This window comes from Gasterosteus aculeatus, chromosome 5 (assembly GCF_964276395.1).
Source record: "Gasterosteus aculeatus chromosome 5, fGasAcu3.hap1.1, whole genome shotgun sequence".
Classification (NCBI taxonomy): Eukaryota; Metazoa; Chordata; class Actinopteri; order Perciformes; family Gasterosteidae; genus Gasterosteus; species Gasterosteus aculeatus.
The window spans coordinates 16,815,871-16,842,755 of record NC_135692.1 but is presented as its reverse complement, the minus strand read 5'-3'; the positions used below and the strand labels follow the sequence as shown (position 1 = coordinate 16,842,755).

The 26,885-nt window shown below is 48.3% G+C and overlaps 3 protein-coding genes across 7 annotated transcripts in view; all 3 read right to left on the bottom strand.

The window, feature by feature from the left end:
• rnf213b (ring finger protein 213b) overlaps positions 1–15,011 on the bottom strand; it is a 29,021-nt gene extending 14,010 nt beyond the window's left edge. For both annotated transcript variants that reach the window (XR_013467661.1, XM_040177210.2), the window contains exons 1-26: positions 14,673–15,011; positions 14,166–14,307; positions 13,473–14,077; positions 13,115–13,270; positions 11,418–11,584; positions 11,054–11,331; positions 10,725–10,969; positions 10,449–10,655; positions 10,117–10,321; positions 9,978–10,033; positions 9,719–9,884; positions 9,496–9,645; positions 9,086–9,184; positions 8,859–8,987; positions 8,484–8,646; positions 8,228–8,395; positions 7,989–8,138; positions 7,146–7,768; positions 6,888–7,047; positions 6,581–6,798; positions 6,361–6,504; positions 6,135–6,287; positions 4,526–5,804; positions 4,261–4,445; positions 4,025–4,177; positions 93–3,830 (exon numbers count right to left, since the gene is read on the bottom strand). Coding sequence is in view for 1 of the 2 variants with exons in the window: in XM_040177210.2 (XP_040033144.2) it covers positions 93–3,830; positions 4,025–4,177; positions 4,261–4,445; positions 4,526–5,804; positions 6,135–6,287; positions 6,361–6,504; positions 6,581–6,798; positions 6,888–7,047; positions 7,146–7,768; positions 7,989–8,138; positions 8,228–8,395; positions 8,484–8,646; positions 8,859–8,987; positions 9,086–9,184; positions 9,496–9,645; positions 9,719–9,884; positions 9,978–10,033; positions 10,117–10,321; positions 10,449–10,655; positions 10,725–10,969; positions 11,054–11,331; positions 11,418–11,584; positions 13,115–13,270; positions 13,473–14,077; positions 14,166–14,255 (9,687 nt within the window). In the remaining variant the exon portion in view is untranslated. The remainder of the gene's footprint in view (positions 1–92; positions 3,831–4,024; positions 4,178–4,260; positions 4,446–4,525; positions 5,805–6,134; positions 6,288–6,360; positions 6,505–6,580; positions 6,799–6,887; positions 7,048–7,145; positions 7,769–7,988; positions 8,139–8,227; positions 8,396–8,483; positions 8,647–8,858; positions 8,988–9,085; positions 9,185–9,495; positions 9,646–9,718; positions 9,885–9,977; positions 10,034–10,116; positions 10,322–10,448; positions 10,656–10,724; positions 10,970–11,053; positions 11,332–11,417; positions 11,585–13,114; positions 13,271–13,472; positions 14,078–14,165; positions 14,308–14,672) is intronic.
• Positions 15,012–15,241: 230 nt separating this feature from the next.
• On the bottom strand, positions 15,242–18,035 carry LOC144407945 (uncharacterized). Of its 4 annotated transcripts, none has more exons than XM_078102636.1 (3): positions 17,125–18,035; positions 16,684–16,810; positions 15,242–15,858 (listed from the first exon to the last, which is right to left on the bottom strand). In XM_078102636.1, the coding sequence occupies exons 1-3, from the start codon at positions 17,180–17,182 to the stop codon at positions 15,624–15,626; spliced, it is 420 nt and encodes a 139-aa protein (XP_077958762.1). In that variant the 5' UTR covers positions 17,183–18,035; the 3' UTR covers positions 15,242–15,623. The 4 variants fall into 4 exon arrangements, with proteins under 4 accessions (XP_077958762.1, XP_077958760.1, XP_077958761.1 ...); XM_078102634.1 differs by having other exon boundaries at positions 17,096–17,342; XM_078102635.1 differs by having other exon boundaries at positions 16,684–16,807; positions 17,096–17,342.
• Positions 18,034–26,554, bottom strand: nploc4 (NPL4 homolog, ubiquitin recognition factor). Its single transcript, XM_040177207.2, has 17 exons — positions 26,319–26,554; positions 25,555–25,635; positions 24,361–24,470; positions 23,930–24,181; positions 23,800–23,848; positions 23,622–23,716; positions 23,422–23,545; positions 23,116–23,295; positions 22,745–22,831; positions 22,252–22,323; positions 22,040–22,166; positions 21,133–21,293; positions 20,919–20,990; positions 20,637–20,729; positions 20,230–20,346; positions 19,940–20,042; positions 18,034–19,640 (listed from the first exon to the last, which is right to left on the bottom strand). Exons 1-17 carry the CDS (start codon positions 26,331–26,333, stop codon positions 19,480–19,482), a joined length of 1,899 nt encoding a protein of 632 aa, XP_040033141.1. The 5' UTR covers positions 26,334–26,554; the 3' UTR covers positions 18,034–19,479.
• Between the last annotated feature and the right edge of the window lie 331 nt (positions 26,555–26,885).

Sequence of the window (26,885 nt, the reverse complement as noted above, 5' to 3'; positions counted from 1 at the left end):
AGAAAAGCCATAGAGAGGAGAGTGGCATCAGTCATTTGTAAAGATTTCGAACAAATGCAAAAACTAAATTGGAGTTGTAGTTTGTCGCCTACCTCCAGAAACGTGGTGGACCCCTGATGCTGGATCAGGCAACCTTCCAGGAAATTTCGGAGGGAATGGTGATGCTGTTGCTGGAAGTACATTCTCTGGAGTTTCTCCTTCTCTTGGTTCGATAAATCGGAATACTTGAGCCTCACAACAGCATCAGGTGTGGCACAGTTCAGCAAGAGACATTTTGCTATATCAAGAATCTCCTCTTCCTCAGTTTCCTCAGCAGCAGCTTCCGTCTCCATCAGCTCTTTGCCTTCAGACAGCAGTTTGTTCTCGTCATCATCAACATCCATTGACTTGGCTTCTCGTTCCTCTTCATCAGCTACCTCTTTCTGCAGGTTGGAATTTGCCTCAAGTATTTCTTTTGGTTCATCTTCTTCCATCGAGTCATCTTTTTCACTCTGCTGATGTTGTCTCACAGCAGCGTCTTCAACTTTTTGTGCTCTCCTCTCAAGTGCTTGCAAGAGAGCGCTGGCACAGGCGTCGCCATGGTAGCCAACAAAAATTTCCCATTGCTTGAAATCCGCCATGGCATCACCTGAGAATTCCTCCACCCACTTCTTGAGTTTGTGGAGAACTCTGTGCTGCCAGGGTTCCAGGTCAGTGCTCCTATCCACCCTGTGTTTCTCCAGCCTGTTGATGAGGGGCATAGGAAAGTGCTCATAGACTTTCTTCTGGTCCTCCACTACCACCAGTCTGAAGTTGGTATGGACACGACACTTTACCCTGTGAGAGCCGAGACCAAGATCGACATACTGCTGCTTACTGAGGTAGACGTAGTACTGGTTCAAGGCATCGTACAGGCTTTCGTACAGATTTTGCATGTTGAGGAGGATGACCGTACGCCCGGTCTCCATGCACGTTTTCACCCGGTTTATGTTACGGCAGATTTGGGCATACTCTTGGTCCTTTGGGAATCCCGAGCCGAAGACGATTTCAGGAGGAGGATACCCTCCTTTGGCAAAGACCTGTTGTTGAAGGATATGGAGAGCTGCATTGTTGGTGGTCAGCAAAAGGAGGTAACGGCTCAGCTGGCTGGTGTCGTGGTCAAGATTCTTTTTCACCATTTGCAAGGTGCTTGGTCTTGGAAAATCCATTAAGTTTTGGACCACCTCTTGGAAAAACATGACCGGGTCAAATCCCTCTGGTTGTCCACTGAAGTTACGCAAGATGGCCTCTACCAAGTGTCCACCATCTGGCTCTTGTTGCGTTGATTTGACCACGGCAAAGAGCATTTTGACGAGGCTATAATAATCCCTCAGACCAAAGAACTGATTCTTTGTGGTCTCACTACAGATGCTCAAGAAGGCCTTGGCCAAAGATGGGAACATGTGTTTGATTTGCAGGAGAATTTGCGTTGAGCATGAACAAATTCCTTTTGCGGTTTCCACCAGTTCATCCTCACTCGGATCCCGTCTCGACACAAAAATTCCTCTGTTCATCTTTGCCGGGTCAAGAGCCCAGTTGGAGATGCCAACAAAGCCAACCTTCATGTGTGGATCCGGCCTGTCATTGTCAATACAACCATCCTCCAAGAGAGGGTGAAGGGTCTTCAGGGGCATCTGAGGAGAATCTTCTGCGAGTCCTATCTCATCGAGAACCACCACGGACACATACTCGTCCATGTTTTTGTCCTTCTGGAAACGGGCACAGTTCCTGAATGTCCCAATGATGCCCTCTGGACTTGAGTGAGGACTGCACTGGAAGGAGACCATGTGAACTTGCTTGAGCTTCTTGAATAGTTCACAGTGGGAGTTCTGGCCCTGCATGGCATCAGACACCACTGTTTTAGCAAGGGACTTTGAGCTTCCAGGTTTGCCAACTAGAAAGAGTGGGATCCTGAGCTCAATGCAAACCACCATGAGAAACACGTTCTCTTTAAGTGCAACATTCTTGGCTATGGTCTCCCTTGTCTGTATGTTCTGAAGAAAGAAGTCCTGACAGGAAGAAATCTCTTCCTGCAAAGCTGTTGAACAGCAGAGAGGTTCTGGAAAGTACTGACATATGACAGAGAGGTACTGCTCTTTGTCCACCAGAGACGGGTAGTAGCAGACTCCAACTGAAAGAATCAAGCACTTGAGTGTTTTATGACCCTCAGTGAGAGTTGGGCAGTAGTTAAAAAGGACCCCGCTATGCTGGTAAAACCAAACCAGCACTTTCATTGACCTCTCCACGTCTCTGAGACTCACAAAACTACACTCATTCTTCCGACTTCGCATGTATTTCTGGGAGGCCGCCAGCACATTTGAAATGATGTCCTTGCAGTCTCTTGGCAGAGAGTGGTTGACAACTTGCCTCTGGACAATCTGTTTGATGTAGGAAAGTTCGGTTGAATCACTCAGCTGACCAAAGTCCCACACCAAAGAAACCATGCTTGGAGGCAAAGGATGAACTCTGTAGACTAGCTGTCGCAGAGGGACTTTGCCGAGGCGGTCTTCTGTTTCATCTGCCTTCACCCTGTATCCTAAACCTGCGCGTTCCAAACGTTTCACCATTTCTGGCGAGTGCTTCCTGTAAGGGTTGCAAGCAGCTATTATCTTCAAGCCGCTGTCTGCTTTCAGAGGTTCCCCTTTCATCGATTGGTCACAGAGAATTTCCTTGATGGCAAAAATGGCCTCTGTGGTGTTTGCTTCGTCGAAGAACAAAATGGTGTCCAGCTCGTGCATTCTTCGGTTGTTTCTGGCAAGTCTCTCTGCCTCCCTCACCTTTCTGTAGATCATCTCTGCTGTGGTTCCACCATGTACCTTAACAAGTACCATGTTCTCCACTGCTTTCTCCTCCCTCTGCAGAGCACACAGGAAACGGACTAATCTGGTTTTCCCACAGCCGGTCTCTCCCATGATGACAACTGGAATTCCACACCGGAATCTCATGTGTATGGCCAACATCTTCATCACATTGTCAGCAGTGAGCTCATACGTTGGGTCCGGATCAAAGTCTCTGTCCGTTATTCCCTTCTGTGCACCGACAACGCAGGAAATCCTTTTGATTTTGTCCGCACGTGGCAACCCGTCAAAGTCTTCAGTGAGGGAGATCCTTTGCCTTTCCAAATCCTCAAAAAGTTTTTGCGACATCACGTTTTCTATCAGGACCTTGTGGCTTTGAGGATCAACTGCATTGAGGCGGTTTTGCCTCTGACGTATCACATTAAAGCCGAGGAAAGACATTGAGAATCGGTCCGCATTAAAGAAAATGTACGGGTGAGACTCATTTTCCCAACGCTTACGAATAGTCAGACGGGCGAGAAGGTCATCCTCAACCAGCAGCGTGGGACTTTCATCAGATGTATTTAGAGATGGCGAGGCAAAATCTCTTGACATTAGAATCATGAACTTCACGATGAAGCCCTTGAAACCGGGGAGCTGATCTGCCAGAAAATCTGGATCACAGAAAACTGAGTTCTCGCAGTCTTTGAGTTGCACATTGAGGAACCAGGAGAAGTTCTTCAGCTCGGCCCAAGACGGGTCTTGCATTCCACAGTATTTCAGAAACTGATTGACACAGTCGATGGTGTCGCCATGTCTGGATCCCTCCCTGTACTTAAAACGGTCCAGAGTCTGATTGTTGCTGTAGACCTTCAAGTATTGATAAGGGCGTTGAACCCCCTCACTGCAGAACTCCTGCTCATCCATGAGTGGATCAAAGGTGTTCGGCACACGTCTACTGGGCAACAACTTATTTACTTCCTTTGGAGGTCTACAATGGATGGTAGGCAGAATGTCAAGAAGTCCAAATTTCATCTGGGTGAGCAAATTAAACACAGAATTAGAGAATGGCAGCCAGGTTGGTCATTTTATTACAGCTGAAAAAAACATTTGTGTAACTGCATGGTCTTCACTTCTTATTTCGAGATGCTACAAGTGACCCTTTAGCTCAGAAATATGAGGACACATATTATAGTTATAGTTATAGGTTGACAGACTTGTGAAAATACCTCTTTCGGCTGGTTCTGAGAGAATCCGTGTGTTCTCAGGACTTCAACGGTGATCAAATGGGCCACATTCCTTCTCCACAGCACGCCATGGCTATCGCTCAAACAGCCCAGAACTAACAGATGGAACAGGAGCTCCTCCAGACCTGAACGAACCTGGCAGGAAACAGGAAGGTAGAGGGAGACCGTCGAGTACACCCAGCGACAGAACAAGTGATCTGCACAGAATGCGTACTTACTCCAGCGGTGTCGACGTGCAGGAGGACAGGGTCCTGCTCTCTCAAAGGGGCCAGTTTCTCCGACAGACTCTTGATCAAAGCGTCGACATCCACCGATGGCTCAATCAGTCTGATCTTGATGTGATTTGCTCTGGGAGATTTCTGCTGGAACTTCTCAAACAAACGCTCCACAAAGAGGGATTTCCCTATTGATAGACAAAAAGATTCGGTCAAGATTTATTCAGGATTCTATTCTTCGTATAAGCATGTCCAGGGTCCCCCTTACCAACTGCTGGGCGTACAGATGACACTGTCCAGACTGACAGCTGATCTGGAGAAACCAGTGCGGCAGGGCTCGGCGGGGACGTGTTTTGTGTGAAGTGGCCATGTAGATACTTCCGAGCAGCTTCTGCTGTCAGACTCACTCCAGCCTGTACTTTGTCATTGCTAAAGTAAGAGGGCACATATCTGTGCTGGTGCTCAACCGGACTGACTATGATCAGGCGATAATGCGGGTTGCCGCTTCTCTCGAGACACTCGAAGAGCTCCCCGAGGGCCACGCTGACATCATAACCCAGAAGCCCTGGGTTGACCAAAGAGTAAATCTTGCCCCAGTTCCTTCCAGCGCCCTTGCCAAGAGCACGGCGGAGAAAAATCTGAACCTCCTCCTCTGTGGTTTCCTCTCTGCAGACCAGAACCTCGTCAGTAGATGGCAGAGGCTGCTCTGGACTTTGCATGTAAAAAGAGAGGACGGAGGTGAAAACTTCTGCATCGGGACAAAAAACCAGGTTGGGCCTTCCCTCCTGGAGGACTGGAGGAAAGTTCCTGTTCACAAGCTCCTGGTTCATTTCAGAGAGGGACGACAGGACGTGGCCCAGAGACGAGATGTCCAGGTACTCATTGAGGTACTGCGGCATGTCGTCCTTGAACTTACGCCACATCTCTTCCAGACTGTCCGCATGGAGAAGTGATCCCTCTTCACAATTTGTTACACTGTCATCTTCGTCCTCTGAGGAAAACTCCATCATATCACCAGGGGCTCTCATGTCCTCTTCGTCCATACAAGGAACGGACACATTTTGATCTTCGTCCTCAGACTCTGCATTTTCCACTTGGTCGGGCTTTGAGGTCCGACTTGCTGCGTTAGCGTGAGCGACTCTGACATCAGTTAGAGTGCACTGAGGCTTTATGGGGAAAAGCAAAAGCCATAACTGCGGAGGAACTGGCACCTCCCAGTGACACACTTTGTGAATCCAGTGGCTCAGGTACACCATCTGCTCCGACGTGTAGTGGTTCAGCAAGTTGAAGCTGGAGCGCATCTCGCTGATGAAGGTGCTCCATTCCCTTTGGCAGGCGTCCATGGAGTGAGCGAGCGCCTGCAGCCGCTCCGTCAACTCGCCGACGTAGGCCACCTCTCTACCCTGCAGGGACGGGAAGGTTGCTTTGATGCACGGCTGCTGCTGCGGGCAGCAGCGGACCTCAGCGCGCCAATCCCTGAAGAGCATGTTGCCGGACGTTTGCATCTGCAGAAGGATGGCGCCTAGTCGCTGGACTCCTTCAAAGACCTGGAGAGCACGTGGACAGGGATTCATTCAGATGGTCTGAGAAGATGAACGAGTCTTTCAGAATGAGCCGAAAGCCTGATAGCAACAGCCTTGATTAAATCAGTGTGGAAGGCACTGAGGGTAAACGCGGACATCAAGCTCATTATTGTTTTTGATTCAATTGTGGTAAAAATCAAGATATTATCCATGTTTCAAACAGAGATATTTGAGGTTCTTACAAATCTCAGACAACCCAACTCGTCTGTTAACGTGTGATAATGTCAGTGAAGAACTAACATGACGAGACATTCAGCCTGCGCGTGTTTGTCATTTATCATAAATGTCGCTGACCTCTGTGAACCTGTTGACCTGCTCTCTGCCGTGCTCCCCTCTGGACGACATCAGCATGAGTTTGTTCTGCAGCTCCAGCAGCTCCTCCAGCTGGTAGCGCTTCTCCTCCGAGCCCCTCGTCACTGTGACCGCCACCATGTTCTGGAGACACCTCTGCAAGCAGGTGGCAACCATCGGTATCATTTTTGCATCCTTTTAAAAAATGCCTTTTCCGTTGACGGCGTACCTTCTCCGTGTTGTGAGCAGACCATCCCACGTGATAAACCCCGTGAGCATTGATGGAGGAGGCCAGGGAGAGGGAGGACTGCTCCACCGAGCCGTGGGTCTCCTTCAGCGCCTTCAGCCAGCTCAGCAGGCGAGTGGACTCTCTCTGTAACACAAGGTCAGCGTCATCGCTCCGCCACGCAACCGGGCCTCATTCTACCGCAGCACGCCGGGGTCGGTACCAATTTGTCTGGCAGCTTCTCGTCTCTGGTTTGGGCGTCCCACACCTGGCGAGCACACCTCATGAAGTCCTCAAAGCCGGCGTGCGGGCGGAGGCCGTAGAGAAGGGGGGCGTAGCCCATCACCGCGTCGTGGAAGCAGGCCACCTGGTCGATCTCCGCGTCGTTCTCTCCGGCAGATATGGAAGCTAACTCCACGTACACCTTCACGTCGCTCATATCTGTCCAAGGGGGCAGAGCGCTGGGAATGCAAAACTACACACTGTAGATACAGATGTATTACTGCACGAATGTTGGGATTTCTTCTCACCTTTAAGGTTCTCTTTGACCCAGCTGACCAGGGTTTGGCTCTCCAGGTACTCCTCCAGGCAGGCGGTGTGCTGCTCGGTGACGGCGGAGAGTTGGTGTTTGGCCCGATGCAAGTCGGCGCTGAGCGACCCCAGGGCCCTCTCCTGAAAGCTGTCCTCTTCCTGTTGGACGGTCCAACATTCAACATTTGCTTTGATGTGTCCTAGAAACGGCATGAAGAGAAGCATGCTTTGTAATCAGGAGCGATCAGCAGACTCACCAGCTCGCCGAGGGCGTCGATCTCTCTGAAGTCCCCTGACAGCGCCGTTCTCTCGGCTATTCTCCGTATCGCCCCGGCGGCGGCGGCCGCCTGGCGCAGCTGTCGGTACTCCTGGATCTGACGCAGTCTCAGCTCCACCCAGCCGTCCTCGGGTTTGACCCGCCCCGACCCGTCAAGCGTCTCGGACATCAGACGCAGCTCCCTCTTCAGGAGCTCCCCGTCCCCCTGGTCGCCGGACTCAGCCAAGACCCGATCCAGCTGCCTGAAGGTGACGCTGGCGTTGGCGAAGGCGACGGCGAGCTGGCAGAACTCCGTCAGCAGCGGCTTCCAGATGAGCTCACAGATCTGAGACAAGGTGACTGTGAGAGGGGAGGAGCCGGTCGGCGCCAAAGACGCCGCCCCCCCGACCCAGCGGGACAGAACCAGGTTGCTGTGATGCAGCTTGTGCATCTCACTGGACATTCTCAGGACATTCATACTGGTTTTGTACCAGAGGACCTGGGAGGGGCCCGTCTTCCCCAACCTCCCCTCAGCATCGAAGGACTGAACCAGCAGCAGTTTGTTCAGACTGACCAGCTGGAGGTCTTCAGTGTCCTGCGTCTCCAGAGGAGACATCTCAGGAACTGGTGAAAGAAAAAGAGAAAATGGATCAAACTGAACTAAGAGAGACTTTATGAAGATAATACAACAATAAATCAAGTCGACAAGTCATTGTCTTTCAGTCAAATCATACTGTGATACAATTTTAGATTGACATCTTTTGATACACAATTACATTCTATATTGTGATTTGATCTCACACTGGCCCTTCATCAGTGACTTGATTCCTCGAGTAACGCTCACCTGTGATGCTCTCTGCTACCTTTGCCATCATCTTTATCAGTGTCGTCATCTGCTGTTTGCGCTGCAGGAAAGAGGCCAAATCCTTCTCTCTCTGAGCCAGCACCACGTCCGCATCGACGGGAACCGTCTCCCGTTGGGAGTTCTTCTTATCTGCGGGAGCCGACATGACGCAGCAGATGAAGTTAAAGTTTTTCATTGTTCAATCTAGTGACCGAGGGAGGCCTCTTCTGTGCTCTTACACTGCTGGTGAAGGATCTTGAACGCCTTCTTGTTCTTCAGGCAGGTCTCCAGGTGTCCCAGGGCCACGTCTCCCTGCAGCAGAGACTCCACCAGGCGCTCCAGCGCAGACACACAGCCGTGGACGACCTGCGCAGCGGCGTCACACAGCGGCATCCCCGTCCAGTCGCCTGGGGAACAACGACACAGAGAGCATCACAAGCTGCTTCCCTCCAGGAGGTGAGACGTGGCAGCGTAGAGACGGATGGAGTGACGGACCGTGAGACAGCAGGTGGTTGATGGCGGACTGATGATGGAGCAGCTGGACCACCGAGTCTCTGAATCGAGATGCGGATTCAACCACAATGGCAGAGACCACAACACGAGGGGGGTCCTTCCTCTTGGAGGCGATGCTCCTCATCAGGTCACCCTCCTGGCCTCTCTGAGCACATCCACGGAGCGTTCATGTAGCTGTATCGTTATTGATTGTTTCATACATAACAACATCTGGATGGGGAATCTCATTAAGATAAAAACCTCCTTTTTCGTGGACTCGTGGAAGGAAAAGCTGGTTCTTTTACTACTTTGGCTGCTCGCGTCACAGATTGCTCCTGAGAGGAGGTTTTATTACCATTAGACATTTCTAATATGCACCTGGCAGATTCTCTTGATAGCAGACTGACACAGCTCGTCGAAACACGTCTGCACAACATCGCCGCTTTGAGAGATGGCTGCCGAGGACGCCTGAAGGCAGCAGACCATCACTTGATCCTCGTCTCCTGCCTGCAAAGACAGCGGGTCAGACGTGCCGGAGGGCGACACCGTTTACCTGCCTGAACTAAACCAATAGCGCGTTCCACCGATCAATAGCCACCGCTGACCTGGGAGATCCTCCTCTTCAAGCCTCTCGTCAGACTCGACCTCCAGCGGGAGGAAACGTCTCCCAGAGAGCAGTCGACCTTCAGCAGCGCGTCCCACATCTGATTCAACAGAGAAATGATCACACCTGGTTCAACGGCATGACGTAAGTTATAGAAATACTTTCATCATCAGTGTTACTTTTGTTTATTAAGTTGAGCTCTATGCATCTATTGGTTATCAAAGGTTCCAAACGGCCTTAATCCAACGTGGCCAAAACTCAAGGCTTCACAGAACAATGGGTGACGTCACCAGGACCACGGCCACAGTCGGAGGTTTGGGAACGTAAAACCAGAGCTGGAAGGGTTCGATAAGGAGAAGGTCCGGTACCAGCTGGTACACCAGAAGCAACAGAAACCGCTGGACTTCGTACCTCTATTTCCTTTGGATAGCTGAGTGATTTTGAGGACGCCACAAGAGGTTTCTGCAGCACTTCATCCCTCCATTCTGTGACCCGCTGCTGCACTGGATCCAGCTGGTCCCAGAGCTTCTGCCTGAAGGTCCTGAAGTCGTCGTCTGAGGACTACACGGCACGAGGAGGAACACAGTGAGTCAAAGTCCCGCCCTGAGGCGCAGCATGAGGAGCAGAACATCACCTCCTTCCTCAGCTTGGCTTCCGACATCTGGGCCAGTTTCACCACCAGCTGGTAGGAGAGGACCGCGGCCTGGTAGCACTGGACCAGCGGCACAACGTCGCACGTGCACTTCAACACGGCGATGCTGCTCGCGAGGGTCGGCGCCACGTTTCCTCCTTCCATCATTCTGCAGGCACACAGCAAACAGTCACATCCCTCGGATGTCTGACATATTTTGGTAATAAATGTTCCTGACGCCTGAAGGTGTCCCCGTCCTCACCTGTCCTTCTCTTTGTCCAGCTTCAGCAGGACGTGGCTCAGGCTTCTCTGAGTGTTCTTAAGAAATACCACAAGGATCATTTTGAAGATTAAGCAAAGCACACGTCGAATATCATCATGTCTGCATTTTTCTTTCCCACCTTTGCATTCTCCTCCACTCTGTTGGAGTTGCCGCATCCTCGCAGTCTGAACAACAGACTCTGGATCAGCTGTTCGGCGGGTATTCCCGTCAGCTCTGAGAGCTCGGGGAGGTCCTCAAATGGGACTAGAGAAGACCAGCTCATCAGGAGCAGAGGCGTCTTCTCGGCCGACGGTAAGCGCGTCTGGATCAAACTCAGCACTCTCCTGTGGAGCAGTAAAGCGTCGTTCAAACACTCCAACTAATGTCCCCATTAGGACCACTCGTCCTCTTTGGGCCAAACTGAGGGGTTCAGTCACTCGATGTGATGAAGTTGCTTTCACAGTAACTCACTTTCTCTTGTCCGGGCTGGACTTTATATTCTCCCTGAACTTGCAGAATTGGACCCCTTCAAGTCCCGACCAGTCCTCCTCCCTCGGGGCGGGACCCAGTCTCGCTGAGTCGGCTCCCGGCTGTCTGAGCCTGAAGAGCAGAGGGACGAGCAGGACGAGCTCCGGGACCTGCTGCTCCACGCACCGGTTCATCAGACCTAACACGGCGCTGGGGGGGAAACGGGGGTGTGAGACGTGATCCGCGGTCACAACCTCCTTTAGGGTTCATTCCACTCACTGTTGTGGTGTTTGGAAAGCGCCAGATATCCGGTCCAGGTTGGTGTCCATGGCGTCCTCTGAAGACACCAGGAGAACCAGCTCAGTCCAGATCCTCGGCCCGAGGTTGATGACAACCCTGGCGGTGACCAAGAAGACGGACAGGCCCTGAGCCAGAGGGCCGCTGCTCCTCCAGCCTTCAGGGAGCTTCTCCTTCGGCTCGCCTTTCAACATCTGAACCAAAGTCTCTGCAATCAGGTCTGAGGTCTGTGAATTCAAACAGAAACACGTGGTTGGTGTGTGTGTGGGGGGGGGGGGGGTATTGGATCTAATGGTTGCTTCATGTCCTACCAGGACCACAGGGGGATGCGAGCTGTCTGGGAACGTCATCCTCGTGTGTGCAGAGCCGAGACTCCGTGTAAAGTGCACCAGGCTGTCGCACAAGCTGAGGGTGCTCTGTTTGTCTGACGGGGTCCACGCCTGGAAGATCCGGTCCAGCAGAGTCCTCGCCGAGGCCTGCCAGGCGTCCGACACCTCCGCCGCTTTGGATTTCTGGAACAACATGTTCAGGCCACTTCTCCAAAAACCGGCATCGTCCCGAGCGATGAAGCCTTCGTAGAGGTGCACCTCTAGAGGAAGAAACGGGCCGATTCCAGTTAGAAGCTCGAGCCCGAAAGCCGCCAGAGGACGTGCTGAATGTCCGTGCTCGTCTTACCGTTCACGCCGCGGTCCGATGGAATCTGAAAGTTTCTCATGATGATTTCTGTAATCTCTTTTTGCGGCTGCTTTACTCCGTACCAATACCTCCACCAATCGCCTCTATTCAAGTCCTTTTCTTCAACGGAAAGACTTGCTTCTACCAGACATCCGTGCTTTAGTTTCCTGAAGCAAAGTGGAGGGACTCAATTGGATTGGACCTTGGATTTAAGACAAAGCTCTTTGCCGGCGTAAGAAGCGTAATCTGACACATCGACGAATGTACAACCAAGAGAAGCAGCGAGACTTCAGGCCTTTAAACCGAGTCACACAAAAGACACGCGAGGAGGGAAGCTGCTCGGCTTATCGACACCACATCTGACCTTACAAGACAGGAACTATTTTGTTTCCATTGGTGACTTCGTATCAGTCATCAGGAACAACCGACGTAACGTGTGGAGTCCCCCAAGGTTCGATCTTAGGGCCGACTTTATTCAACATCTACATGCTCCCACTAGGACAAATCATGCAAAAAAATAAAATTGGCCATCATTGCTACGCTGATGACACCCAAATCTATGTAGCGCTATCACCAAACGACTATCGCCCCATAGATCTCCTGTGCCAGTGCATTGAGCAAATCAAAGACTGGATGTGTAAAAATTTCTAATTTCTAACTAAATGAAGACAAAACTGAGATCATTGTATTTGGTGCTAAAAAAGAAAGGTTTAAAGTAACCCAACACCTTCACTCTCTGTCCCTGAAAACATCAAATAAAGCCAGAAATCTGGGGGTTATTATGGATTCAGATTTACACTTGGAGAGTCACATCAAATCAGTAACACAATCGGCCTACTACCACCTCAAAAATGTAGCACGACTTAGAGGGCTCATGTCAGCTCAAGACTTAGAAACACTTGTACATGCCTTTGTAACTAGTAGGCTGGACTATTGTAATGGTCTCCTTGCAAGTCTTCCAAAAAAAACTGTCAGGCAGCTCCAGCTTGTTCAGAACGCTGCTGCTAGAGCACATTACACCAATTCTTAAATCCTTACATTGGCTCCCAGCATGTCAGAGAATTAATCTCAAAATCCTACTGCTCACATATAAATCACTACATGGTTTAGAGCCAAAGTACATCACTGAGATGCTTCCACTACATAAGCCTTCAAGATCACTAAGATCTTCTGACACCAATCTGTTAGTGATTCCCAGAGTAAATACAAATCATGGGAAAGCATCATTTAGTTACTACGCAACAAACGGCTGGAATAAACTTCCTGAAGATTTAAGACTTAAACTCTGACACGTTTAAAACAAGACTGACAACTTTTATGTTCAGCTTCGCCTTCTGCTAAATGTTACCTACATTGCACTTTTAACCTCTGCCTTTAATTAAACAATTTAAATAAGATTTTAATTTATAATTGTATTTGCTGTTTTTAATTGTCTTTTAATTCCTGCATTTTATTTCACTTTATTGTATGAACTGTTATGATGTGAAGCACTTTGAGTCTGCCTCGTGTATGAAAAGCGCTATACAAATAAACTTGCCTTGCCTTAACTGTACTGAGCAGGACGTGGAGACGCCGTCTGCGTCTGTGGCACACCTGTCAATCAGCGTGTAGCCCCGCCCTAAAGCATCCTTTACGTTTGTATTGTATTTTGTATTTACTGCTGTAATGAAGAAACCTGAACCCAGTCAAACACTCACACGGACTGCGTCGTCCTCAGAGGTGAAAACCCTCCATCGTAACACAGCAGGAAGCCGTCGCGCTCCTGCTTGAAGTTGAACTTCTTGTCCAGCACGGCGTGGATGTGGAAGGTGAAGGTCGGAGCAGAAGGCGGAGCTTTCGCCGGGCTCCGCTCGCTGGTGGGAGAGAGAATAGTGTTACGTGCATCTGAGGTCACATGGTCAAACCGAACGCTTTCACCCTAAATGTGTTCCCTTCAGGAAGGTGCTGCAGCTGACAGGTGGAGGTGGGCGGAGAAGAAACCATCGTGAGTCATGTTTCCTCTCTGAGAGCGGACGGCTCTGCATTCATAAAGAAGCGCTGCGGCGTGCGGCGTACCGAGTGCGTGGAAGCGGTCCCGTGTCTTTGTCTGGCGCCCTGGAGGCCTCGCGCCCTCCCTCTCCAGACACCGCTTTGGCGTAGGACTTCGCTTCGGGGCTCTCCTCCTCAGGCCCGGCCTCCCGGTCGGGGGTCCGAGACGCCGCCGGCTCGTTCTGCTGTAGCGGCGTCGGAGCGGCGTCCCCCCCTCTGTCCGCAGTTGTCTCCTCGCTCCTCTTTGTCTTCTCGAGGCCTGTCTCTGCCCCGGAGGACTCGGTCTGCGTCCCCTGGCTCCTCTGGGAGACGGGTGCAGTTTGCGTGTGCTTGTTTGCCCCTTTGTGTCTCCGTGTTTGGGTCTGAGCCGGGACCATGTTGGCGTCCGGGGGGCGCCGTTCTCTCACATCCTGCACGCCGTCTTCACCCACATGCTGAGCTTCTACGGGGCCGCGCTCCTCCGTTTGGCTTCCTGTGGCCTCCACCGCCTCCACCGCCTCCACCCCTCCTTCGCTCCTCCGCTCTGCATCCTCCGTAGCGCTGGATGCGCTCGTTGTCCTTCTCTGACCTCCCTTCTTCTTCTTCTTCTCCTTGTCTTTGCTCCTCCTGCTGGAGCCGCCTGCTGCTCGTTCCTGGAACCCACGAGAAACCTACTTAAGGACCAAGCAGCTGGTTTTTAATTTACGTCACGCTCTGAAATCTGTACTCGTGCATTTCTACCTTATTTCTTTTCCGACGTTTTTTGGTCACCACGTCCTCCATCGCGTTGGATCCAGCGGTGCTGCGGGTGTTTCCTCCACCCTCCTCCATCTGTGGAGGACTCCTTTCCAGAGGGGGGTCACTGGTCCCCTGTTATCTGTCTCTGGAGATGAAAAAGGTACTTAGGTCCTCCATGTGCAGTAAGGGACAGGCAGAGACATGTTTGTACAAAGTACAACGAGTTGAAGATGACGACGCTATTATAAAACAATCAGTCACATGGGTAATCCTGAAACACCTAAAACTACCATTCAATATATATATATTCTATCTATATATATTCTATCTATATATATATACGATCTGTTATTTTCAAATTTATAAAACACACTTTAATGTTTTAGCTGAGCTGGTTTCAGTTGTTATCCTTCTAACATAAATGATGACATCACAGTTGTGTTTAAAAGGTCTCAGCTGTAATAAGCTGCACTAAATGACACATAAGTTGTGTGGAGTTGATTTACTTACCTTCTCAGTTTCAGAACGTCTCGAGGACTCTTGTCAGAAACATTGAGGAAACGTTTGTTAAGTCTGCCCTGATGTCCCGTATGTAACTGCCAGGGAGCGTCCATAAATTCATCTGCTCCCCTGAAGACGCCACTTTAGTTTCGACCCAAACGGTTTCTGGACAAACTGTGGATTCGGAAAAAGTGACTTGACATTTAAATGATGTTTGACTGAGTTCCGGTTCAAACGTCGCCGCTTAATTCACGCGTTTCGGTGTTGGTTGAGTGTCCTCTTTCTCGACGGTGCCTGAAGCAGAAACAGTCCTTTCAGTTTCATTTCTGTCAAACTCTCATCAGACTAGAAACTGATGCTGCGTTCAGGGGCCCGTTGGGAGTTTTCAGTTTCTATGCCGGAGGACACGAAACCTGTGATCTGTCCGGGTTTGAATGAAGTTATTTCATATTTAAATCTAGAATTTAGGAGTTCAGTGTTTTGTATAGAAATCTATAAATATACCGCTATAGTTGTAGAGAGATTTATACCTAAACCTCTAAAAATAACTCTAAACAGAGAGAAAAATGATACTGATGTGGTAGAATATACTTTTTTATTAAAAGAAAAACATGTATAACTTCAATTATATGTATAACTTTTCAAAAAGGAGGTTATGAGACGCAGTCCAGTGAGAAAAGTCAGATATGTTTCCACCCTGAAAGATACAAATCAATTCATCAACGGTTATATTTGATTACTTTTGTGTCACATGTGTTTTCATTGTTTGGGTTCCTAATAAAAGACGAGAAACAACTTCAAACATCCTTTTTCTGCTTTACCCTTCATGAAGTCAGATGTAGCAGGTGGGGAACCTCAGCGGGTCTATGAACTCATTTGGAGACATTATGGACAGAAATGTCTCCTTCATAAACACATGAAACAGGAAGTGATCCCGTTGAACTCGGAGCTTCATCAGCTTCACTTCTCTGGACCTGCAGGTTTCTTTACCCTCCGAACTACGACCCTGGTTCTCCGTCCTGGAGGCTCCGCCTCGCCCGGTCGCCCCCGGAGGGGTGGAGGGTTCCTTCCGTATCGCACGCCGTCCACGAAGCGCTCCACCCGGTCGAACCTGGCCGTGAACTGAGAGAGGCGCTCTTTGAGGCCGTTGAAGTCCTTGTAGAGGTCTCGCAGGGCGTCGGACAGAGGCTGGATCCTGGGGGGGAAAAGACGTTTTAGGTTTAAAAAAAACTATACTATTTTATGTCAAATAAGGTTTATAAAAAAAGGTTAAAAAAAAAATGTTAAGTCGAAAAACGTTTTGAAGGAAAAGTCAGAAAATGCTTTGAAAAACAGGTTTAAAATGTTGTCAAAAAATATCACAAGAAAAAGAGTATTTTTTATTATAATATTATAAACATTTGAATGAAGAGTAAAAAAATGTTCTGACTAAAGAGTCAAGTCAAAATGTTATTTTGAAAAACTAAACTAAAAATAATTGACCTTATAATTGAAAAACGATAAGGTCGAAAAGTATTTTTGAAAAAACAAACAAACTGGGAGGTCCAAAAAGTTACAAAATATTAATTTAAAAAAGGTTTTTAACGTCCATTACTCACAACAACACAGGAAAATATTGAAATTACTTTGAATGGATACATATGGATTAACAGCTATAAAAGGAAAAAGAGACTTAAAACCACAAATACACATTAAAAGACTACAAGAAACCAACAAAAACAAACAAAAAAACACTACAAAATGCGCAGCATGAATGTACTGCTGTTTTAGTTGTGTGTTTGTCACGAATGGGCTAATACTGAATTGTGTTATTCATCCTTTGTTGCATGAGGATTCATTCATGAATCTTTAGCAACTGCAAAGACACAAAAAACATTAACACAGCGACAAAAGAGGCGCGACTTCAACGCGACGCAGAAGTCGAGACGCACTCGTTGTGTGTCTTCGGACAGAAGCGTCCGCTAAAAGACGCGTGACGCAACAACAGAGGGACACAACGCGCTCCGCGGCGCGTCCTCACCGCGCGTAGTCGGGCAGCACCGCGCTGTGGTCGCGCAGCAGCAGATCTCGGACCCGCGTCACGATGGCGTATTTCCAGTTGTCCAGAACCAGCGTGAGGTTGGAGCATCGTCCGCTGTTCGCTGCTGCTGCAGAGGAGGAGAAACACGTGGTTAAAGGAAAGAGGAGCGAAGGGGATGAAACATGAGAAACATTTACAGGAAAGAAGGAGTATAAAGTATAAAAACTAAATCTATACCTTCAGAAAGTAAAAATAAACTTATTTCCTCATTAGATAATAACCGTAAACCTTTTGGTACTAAAGTGTAAATACCATAAATAGGATCGATTACAATTCTAAAATACGTTTAAAAACGTTAAATATGTCTGTTAAACGCTTCAGCACAAATCACGAGGAAAACCTGAAACGTCACCAAGAAGAAGCTGCTGTGAGTCGTCGTACCTCCATGGACGGACTCCACGGCCAGCGAGCAGAGGAGCACGAGGCCTGCGGCCTTCATCCTGACAGCCACCACAAGCACCACCGCCTGCAGCTCGAGGGCTCCAGCCAGGGGGAGGAGGGGGGAGGACCCCCCCACCCATCGAATATATATCTCCACCCCAAACCCGCAGAGCCTCCACGTCTGCTTGTTTCAGATTAGATAACTGAATTATTATTATTATTATTATTATTATTATTATATTAGCTTTAGGAAACAACGTCCCGCCGCTTTATTAACAACTTGTAACGGGAAATATGAATAAAGCGCTGCGATATGAACCCGGGAGGATTAAGGGTCACACATTCCTGTCCTCCATCTGGTCTCCATCTGCGGTCCTGAGGAGGGTCGGTACCGATCCATCATGGCGGGTATCCAGAGAGAACTACACTCTGCAGCTGTGTGGGACGCCGGGCGACGTCACAGAGGCCAAACAGAAAATAACCATCCCAGTTTACAAGCAAAGACTTTTGTTTGTATTTCAAAATCCAATTAAATTTTTCCTGGAAAAACAAAATATGAAATGTGTGACGTTGAAGTTTGGAGACTTGATTTTTTCTCACGAGCCAATCAGAGGAGGGGTTCTTAAAGCGACAGGCAGTGAAAAGCCAATAAGCAGCCGGGCAGACTCATGCGTTTGTACGTTAAAGCAGATAAACGCGTTCTAGTAGAAACCGGAAACCAAAGTGGATCTAAAAGGAGCTTTTCTTCATTAGAACGCCAGAAAATAAAAGTGAGAGAATGAAGGTTTCAGTGTTTTGGTTCTCTCAAAATAAAATATTTTAAAGTATTTCAGTTCTTTTGTATATTATTGCCCTGAATATACAACAAATGAGCTCTAAGTACTTTCTATTGAAATCAAACACATTATCTGCAATAAGAACTTTGTTTTTTTATTATTATTTTTGTCTCAAATCCAAGTGAACAGCACACAAGTGGGAGGCGCCTCGTGAGCTCCGAGTCGCTCGCTCTGCAAACCGCCGGCCAACAGAAAAGGAAAAGGCTCCAGAACTCCTGAAACTAAATGAACCTACAGATAAAATAATACTCTCACTGTCAATGGAACCAACATCGAGCGCCGAGCGAGAAGCGTCAATCGATCCACAGCCGCCGGCCGGCCCTCTGAACCCAGGAGGCCCGTGACCTTTGAACCTCCTCACAGACGCACCGGGGGAACAAGGCGAGAGGCCACCGAACTCGTTATGAGTCTCACCGAAGAGAAAACGCGTCGAAGGGTTTAGAACGGAAACACCTCGTCACGCACCACCCATCCATCTGTGCCACACACAACTGGAGGAAATGCTTAGTTTTATTTTAAGATTTGGGGAGTGAAATGAGTCTGTAAGTGAGGCTTTTTCTTTTCGTGCGTTAACTTTTTCAGGCTCCGCCTCTTTCACTCCTCTTACGCAAAGCTCCTGCTGGAAGAAGCTCAAGTTGAATAAAAAGTGATCCACAAACGGACGTCAGGACAAACGGTGAAATGTCGGCCATCTTTTTCTCCTCCGGGCGACGAGACGAAGAGCGGAAAGCACTGAGCCACTGACGACGATGACGATGATGATGTCATTTTATCAGACACAACATTCTGAAAATAAGCCAGCATGAGCATTTTGTGCAGAAGCTACAACTGCAACCAACCAGCAGCACTGGTTACGTCTGCAGCAGGTGGAGGATGAGTTGGGGGGGTGGAGGTGTTTGTGCACGCCTTTCCCACTCTGGGACTTTTATAGTAACTTAATACTGAAACAGAAGCTCTCTTGCTGGGGGGAGTCTGAGGGATGATTGTACTTTAAGGGGCCAGGACCAAAAAGCAAAGAGCTTACCGAGTGGATCCACGCTGGAGATTCAAAATGTAAAACTACGCTAGAATCTGATAAAAAACAAACAAAAGCTTAATTAAATAACATCATCATTCCTCAATTGTATTTATACACAGCAAGATTCACCCAAAACGCAGTGAGAATGATGCACGAGGACATCCAAACACTCCAGTCTGTGCTGCCTGTCGTCACAGCAGGATTCATTTGACCGGGCTGATTAATCAGTTGGGGGGCCGGGGGGGGGACGGGGGGGCTTAAGCGCAACGAGCTACGGCCCCGTGAGGGATACAAAAGAAACAGTCTGTTTTTTATCTGATTTACTGGATGAATTTGATGTAAACGAGTGCATCCTCTTTCACGTCTGTGAGGTGGGGGGGGCCAAGAAAAACAACAAAAAGTTAGGGGGGGGGGGGGGGGGGGGGTTCGAAGGGCGTCCAAATCTCGCATCTGGTCCTGGCGCAGCGATGTCACTGGCGAGTCAGGAGGGGGGGGGGGTCTTTAGCTGCGGGGCAGGCTGCACATCTCACAGAGCTCCGTGCCGGGCTGGTTCATGAAGGTGCAGTGGAGGCAGGACCACATGGCCGAGGAGGAGGCCGGGACCGAGGGGCCGCCCGTGGCCCCGTAACCCTGAGAGCTGGAGGGCTGCCCGCCCACGGTGCCTGAAGGGGGGGGGGCAGGAGGGCGGCGTTAAGGGAATCAAACCAGCGATTGACTTTAAATGAACAGTCACAGTCACACGAATCACCAGGAACATTTTAGTTTGGAGTAAAACTTTTAGACATTCTTCATTATTAGACAACAGACGCATAAACGTTGTGTAAATCATGATTAGGACCCTCGAACCCTTTTTACACTTTCACATCTCCTTATCTCAGTATACCAAGAAAAGTGTGAATGTGAGATGGCTGCAAGCAACTTGTTTCAGCACTGGTGCACAAAGTGAGCAGCTGCCACTTACTGCACAGCTGCTCGATGGTGGCCCACTGCTCGGACTTCTTCCAGGTCTGAGCCAGATCTTCATTAGAAGACCTCACAGCATCCAGGAGCAGCCCAATGCTGTCCTGCAGACACAAACACACACTCTGATCCATCCATCACGCACCACTAGCTCGCCGTTTTGTAAATCTGGATCCTATAGAGAACATCCACATCCAGCTGTAAACGCTTGCAGGTGGGAGAAGGACGTGGCGTCATTGTAGAAGCATTCTGCACAACACAACAGGAGACGAGGAGGAGGAGGGGACCTACCCTCAGGGGCATGACCTCATTGGTAACGAGGAAGAGGAGCAGATGGAAGTCCGACACGATGTCCAGGAATGCCGTGGAGGTGCACTGGGAAAGGTACGTCGCTAAAGTGTGGAAGTCCTGCAGGCAACCAAACGACAAAGGAGACGGACGTGTAACTTCCTCTGAGCTCAACCGGATGTTCAGTTTGATGAAATCAAGTCGGTGTTTAAAACAAGTTGAAGCGATCTAGCATTCGGGTGTCTGATTTCAAATGGGTCATTGAACGCCTCTCGGGTGAAGCGCAACTAAATTAGTCAACAAACAAACGTATGGATTCATTTTTTTTTTTACGCCACCTGTATCAGGTGATTATTTCGATGTCTTCACCATGACGGGTCAATCAGAGGTAAAAAGGACCAAAGACTCACCTGCGTCTCTCCCAGGATGTCTCGGTTCTCAATGGGGAAGCGTTGTGTGGAGCAGAAGGTGTACTGGGGGTCCTTTGGAAACGTGGTAGTTATCTACAGGGGAAAGAAAACACACACAGTGCGTTCAGTACACACACACACACACACACACACACACACACACACACACACACACACACACACACACACACACACACACACACACACACACACACACACACACACACACACACACACACACACACACACAGCTGACCATAGAAAACAACAAGTCCGACTCACGTCTATGATGAGGTACTCCACAGGAAGTGGCCGAGCTAGAAATGTGACATCATTTCCAAACTTGTCTTTGTCCTTTTGAATGAAAGGAGAAAAAAATAGTGTCAAATCTTAACAGCTGGAAACCCAACATCTGGATGGGTCAACTCAATGCCACACAAAGCGCACTCCATTACACGAAGGTATGCGTATACATATCTACTGGCCCAGGGCTCACCTTGAAGAAGACGTCTGGGACGTACTGCTCCGAGCAGGACTCTTTAGCGAAGCCCAGCTCCGGAGCGTCTCTGCAGGGCAGAAGGCACTCGTCCCTCACCAGAGCCATGCACTGGTTGGACACCTGGTACCCCTCAAAGTGCACCTGGTTGTCTGGACCACCTGCAGACAGGAAGTGGATTCAGGCTTTAGTTTGAAGAATTATCGGGGCCGCTTGAATCGATGACGCTGATATTTATAGAACAAAACAAGTACACTATTTTAAAATGTATTCATATTTAAATCACTATTGGAGTAGTGCAGAAATTACAACTGGAAAATGGTTATTTCTCTGAATCATCATTTCCTGTGCAGCTTCCTTGTTGTGCTCAAAGCATTTACTCCACCACTGCGTCACACGCACATCACGTATGATCATCAGCATCACGCTGTTTGACTGAGCTCACCGATACGACTCCTTTCGTTACACCAGGTGAACGTGACCTCCGGCCTCGATCCCTCACCTGGCTTGTGTTACTCTGCCTCAGTGGCATCAACATTACTACGAACTCAATGCAGATACTCGAGAGGAATCTATTGAACACGGAGGGCACCGAGGTTTCTCAGAACTACTTGTTGTGCGATTACATGTGACTGACGGTTCAGTAAAGACTGTCAACAATGTCAATTCAAGCTTCAAAAGCAGCTGCTCTATTTAACAGATGATCACTGGATCTAAACTCTGTTTCCAAGTCTTCTTCCGTTCCAAACTGTGTTTTAATGTTTTTATTTTACGGCGTAGATCGCTTGAGTCAATTGAGTTTTCACAAGTATTGTTTCATACCACATAATGAAGTTTAGACAATAACTACAGTATAAATAGGAATATTTAGCCCTTTACTTTAACTTCATTGTGAACAAAAAGGTACCTGTCGCCACCACGGTCACAAACTTTGAGCCAAAGTGTCCGTCTCTAGAGAGTCTGCACGGGTTTGAGTGCAGGTTCTGGAAGTACCCGGCTGTGATGCACTCCTCTGCACTCAGGTAGTGGGAGTCCTAACAGCAGAAGGGACAGTGTTTAGGGGGGGGGGGGGGGGGGGGGGGGCAGGTGGTCTTAAGGGCGAGCGAGCTGCATCCTCACGTGGTTCCTCGTGAAGCGGACGGTTCCTATCCTCGTATCCTCAGAGAGGAGGTCGGTGAAGATCCAGCCCACCTGGATGCAGCCCAGAGATTAAAACAGCGGGTTCATGTACCAGAAATCGCATCGATTTAAATCATGTATTAAAAAGGAGAATACGCCAAAATGTTCCTTTTTTTTTACGTTGATAAAGCGAATAATAAAAAACAAAACACAAATTTGTTTCTGGCTGTTGGTCTGATGAAACAAGAACCAAAACAACAAAGACATTAAAGACCAGACTCCATCCCGCGTGTCCCGTTTCCTAACGGAGGTAAGAACACGTTATGCAGACACATTCAAGAGTAACAGAAAGGCTCAGGTTCAGATCACTGCGACAGACTGGCTCAAACCCGCCCGGAGTCTTAAAAGACAAAGTCTGCACACAGTGCGTCAGTGAAAGATGTGAAACGACGTCTACTAAAGGTCATTGGGTCACAGAGAGAAGGCTGCCCACCTTGCAGAGGCCCAGTTTGGCAGCGATCTCGTCCACAGCTGCAGCTTTCGGATCGTCCACCAGTTCCAGGCTGTTCTGAGTTGCATTCTGAAAGTCACACGAGGCCGGCGTTACCATCGGACAAAAGAGCAAAGCTTTGTTTTTACCCTTTTATTCCAGTGGAACGGTGTTGCAAACAATGTGCAGTGTGAAGAATGAGAAGACAACATGTGTAACCAGCAACATCCACAAGGCCGAGGAGGGAATGTAGATGCGTGCAAGTTAAGTATTAAATGAGTTCTAAAGAAACAAAAAAGGTAAATGTCCTGTGAACTGTGGGTTTTTAACCTGTTTCCAACCATCTGTGACGGCCTCGTCAGCGACTCGCTTACCTGCGGCGGCTCGTAGATGGCGGCCACCTCGGCCCGGATGCCCAGCGGGATGTCTTTGTGTTCGGTGTAGCGGCCGTACAGGTAGCCCATCCTCTGGCTGCCCGTCTTCCTCCAGAAGTCCAGGAAGCGGTCGGCGATGGTGTGGTTCTCAAACATGATGTTGTCCACGTGTCTGTATTTCTGGGGGGAGAGAGAGAAACTTCAGGCTCAAACAGACGAGCAGAGGTTTGTTTGTTTGAGACGTTCGATCCTCAGCTCGACGATATGCTTTGTTGTCTTCTGATTTTCTCATTATAATAATATTACCTGTCTGTTCAGCGTGATGGCGCTGGGCTGGCACTTGGTGCAGATCCCCTCGGGCCAGGGGAGGTGGCCCTCACAGCCAGACTTGATCTTACAGCTGATGTTCTCCAAAGCTGCAAACTTCCCTCTGCGGGGGACGAATCAGAGGCTCAGATAGACTTTAAAGACGAGGATTCACACGGACAAAAAGGAAAACCTCTCACTTATCAGCTCCGCCAGTCAGCTTCCGAAGGTAAGCGTGGAATGACATGTGCTTCACTGGGGGGTCGAGGTGATTCAGGTAGTCTTCGTCAAAAGGCTGATATTTAAAAAACAAAAAGAAGAACTATCAGAATAAACCTGCGTAACAGCAGTGCTGCTTATATATATAAAATATCTTACCTCTAACGGTACACAGTGCACACATTTTCCAAGGGAACCATGGTGACATCTGCAACAAGAAAAAACAGAACCATTCAGCCTCCGATGTTTGTTTGCATTTCAGCTGTTTCCCAGTTGGTCTCGTTCTTACAGCTGTGGATCTTTGTTTCTGTAGATCTTCCCGTCCTGCTTGGTCAGATACTGATCGATCTCGTCCTCCTGGACCTGTGGCGCTGAGAACGACCGTGGGATCATGGAGGACGAAGAAGAAGAGAATGAAGAAGAGGATGAAGAAGACGAGACGGACGGCTGGGATGAAGATGAGTGAGGGGTGGCGGTGTCCATGACTTCCCCAGAGGAGGAGGAGGATGCTGAAGGGAACAGATACAGCATGTCGCCATGCCTACAGGGAAGATGAGACAAGAAGTAACTTTTACTCATTGAATCAACATTTTCGGATAAAGGAGAGTTTGTATATCGGAGTTCTACTTTGTGTCCGAATGGCACAATGTGTGACGGGAGTTTTCATTCCTTGAAGCAGATCGTCATTGATATGATTTTGATGAATTTTCAGCGACTCACTTGATCTTCAGCAGGCTCAGAGTTTTGTTCTGGGAAAGGATCTCGCCGGTCTTGTTGCGGTTCAGGTAAATAGAAAACCCGTTGGTATTGAACCCAAACTCTTTGGCCACCTGAGAGAGAAAAGATGCAGCGTGGTGATTAAACTGGATGGAATCATTGTGTCACATGGACTAAAACTCCTCTCGTCCTGGAGAGCCTTCACGCATTTGTTTCTTTCTTCTTTTCTTTGTGAACTTTAGAAGTGACGCAGGAAAAACACCAAAGACACCAAATGCAGAACACAGATCTAAGTGAGCCGCAATGACCCAGTGACATCTAAAGAAAATAAGACCAGCACAAACATCTAGCTCTAGTAATTATTTATCATGAGGTTAGTACTGGTAAATCTAAGCAGAGGAAAACCAGAACCAGACAAAGGTCTGTATTTCTCTGAAGACACACAAAAGAAAACAAAGTAAGATATGTTTTACTGTATGCTGGGTGAGACTGTATGAGACAGGACGTCACTTTGAGCCTCATCCTTTCTGTCTCTGCTGCAGAAATAAGAAGCTGCAGGACTCAGACTGACTCTTAAAGCCATGGTTTCTTTCTCAAAGCAGCAGGGACTGAAAACGACTCCCTCCATTGATCTGCAGGCTACACAATCCTGCCTGAACACAGATGCATCCATATTTCATGAGGTGCTGCTGCAACGCTCTGCTCTCACTGGAATGCAGCTCTATTTAGGATTTTTAAATCTACTGCTTCCAATGCTTTTGTCATTATTTTCGAGTGTGTACGTATGCATATAGGTGTATAAATACACAACTTGAGGCCCAAATGATCCATTAGATGTGTGTTATCATTATCTGTAGTGCTTGGGTTGTAAAGTGCAAAACAATTAAATTTACTACGCTCTACGAAATCAAATCTGGTGGAAGAACTTTCTGCAGCTTCTTGCCCGAATGAACAATGAAGGCAGGGAAACAAAAATATGCTTTGGGACAACAATGCATGTGTCGACGTTGACTCAGCCGTAGAAATACAAGATTACATTACATATAGAAAAATGCGGTGCATAAGTTACGCAAACAGAGATTAATGCTGAAGTTGACTCAAAAATTCACAGGGAGCCAGAGAACTGAAATGTGACGATGAACGGCTGGTTAAATACTTTTTAAAAGACTGAGGTGTTATTATCATTGCATATGGTACCTTCTTTAAAAGAGCCGCAGCCGTCTCCCTTTTGGTAGAAGCAATTTTCTTCATCCCATCTGGGGATTGTACCCTGACAACCTACAAAGAAAGAAAGAGATCATTTGTATTCAGAGGTCTAAGGTAACAATCCAAAGTGAGTCGTGCAAGAGCTCCATTGTTTGTCACTCAAACTAGCTTCTATGTGAACACCTGTCAATCATAACAAGGTCGCTTCTCCCCCCTTACAGAGGCAGAACATTAGGACACCGATGACAGTGCAAAAAAATATACTGTTAACTTTGAACAAACAGCTCCTGTACTGTGACATTAATATGCCAACTAGCCGGGCAACACTAACTAACGCTGTCACGGTGCGGAGGGGGGCGGCGGGGGGGGGGGGGTTAGTCAACAAAGTACCACTTTTAATGAATCAACAACATCTTGGCTTCCATTGTGTCCACCAGGCATTCGCCGGCTAATGTTTGGCTCAAAACGTGTGCATGAGAATCAATAATTCAGCCATTTATGTTTCTGAATGCGCCGGTTTATGTCGCTTTCCGCGTATTCAACAATGGCTCTTATTATTCGGATGTCGTCAGCTAGCCAAATAGCTAATGCTAACCGGGTTAGCTAAACAGGCCCAACTGGCTGTTTGCTAACGATCGGCTAGCTACCGAGCTAATTCTGCTGCCTCATCACTCCAGACTTCGGCTAACAAGCTAGCTGACGTTAGCCGAGTCGACCCCCTCACGACCGATAAGAGAACATGCCGCCTTACTTACAATAACATCTGCCATGTTTCCGGGGGGCGCGCTCCGATAGATACCGCTGCGTTAGTAGACAGAGACACTTAATAGAAATTTCACGTAGCGTTACTGTCAGTCAACGAAACTCCATCCCACAACTCAAACACCGGGTGTTGCAGACATTAGCGCCCGACCGTTTGCCACTGGTCCCACATCGAAACGACCACGGCCGGAACAAGCATTTTCTCTTGTATCGTTCCGATTATTATTTTGAATGCAGTGCGTACATGTTTTAATAACTAAAACCCGTCTTATAGAGGGACCGTATTTTAAAATGTAGAGCTTAACAATTTCAGCTGTACTCACAAGATAAATACAATTATGTCAAATGTTATCAGAGGCACAACAGCACAGTGCTGTTAGTTACTATCTCTGGGCATATCATTGACACGTACATATGAAATACACCACTACTATATTTACTTTAATGGGAGTGTCACCCATTTTAGCCCTAGGAGAGAAGGGATGTTTATTACAAGTTAAAATACAAGTGGGCATTGTAATTTCAAAGGAACCATTTTTTAGGATGTTAAATAAATCTCC

What these genes read in the sequence shown, in the direction of transcription:
- LOC144407945 (XM_078102634.1), bottom strand. Translation starts at nt 17,264, where the DNA reads ATGGGTGGGGGGGTCCTCCCCCCTCCTCCCCCTGGCTGGAGCCCTCGA. An exon ending in CTCACAGCAGCTTCTTCTTG is followed by an intron (nt 16,811 to 17,095) that starts GTGACGTTTCAG and finishes CCTCCTCTGCAG; the next exon opens with CAGCAGCGAACAGCGGACGA. An exon ending in GTGCTGCCCGACTACGCGCG is followed by an intron (nt 15,859 to 16,683) that starts GTGAGGACGCGC and finishes TTTCCCCCCCAG; the next exon opens with GATCCAGCCTCTGTCCGACG.
- nploc4 (XM_040177207.2), bottom strand. An exon ending in ATGAGGTCATGCCCCTGAGG is followed by an intron (nt 20,043 to 20,229) that starts GTAGGTCCCCTC and finishes TTGTGTCTGCAG; the next exon opens with GACAGCATTGGGCTGCTCCT. An exon ending in CACCATCGAGCAGCTGTGCA is followed by an intron (nt 19,641 to 19,939) that starts GTAAGTGGCAGC and finishes CCCCCCCTTCAG; the next exon opens with GCACCGTGGGCGGGCAGCCC.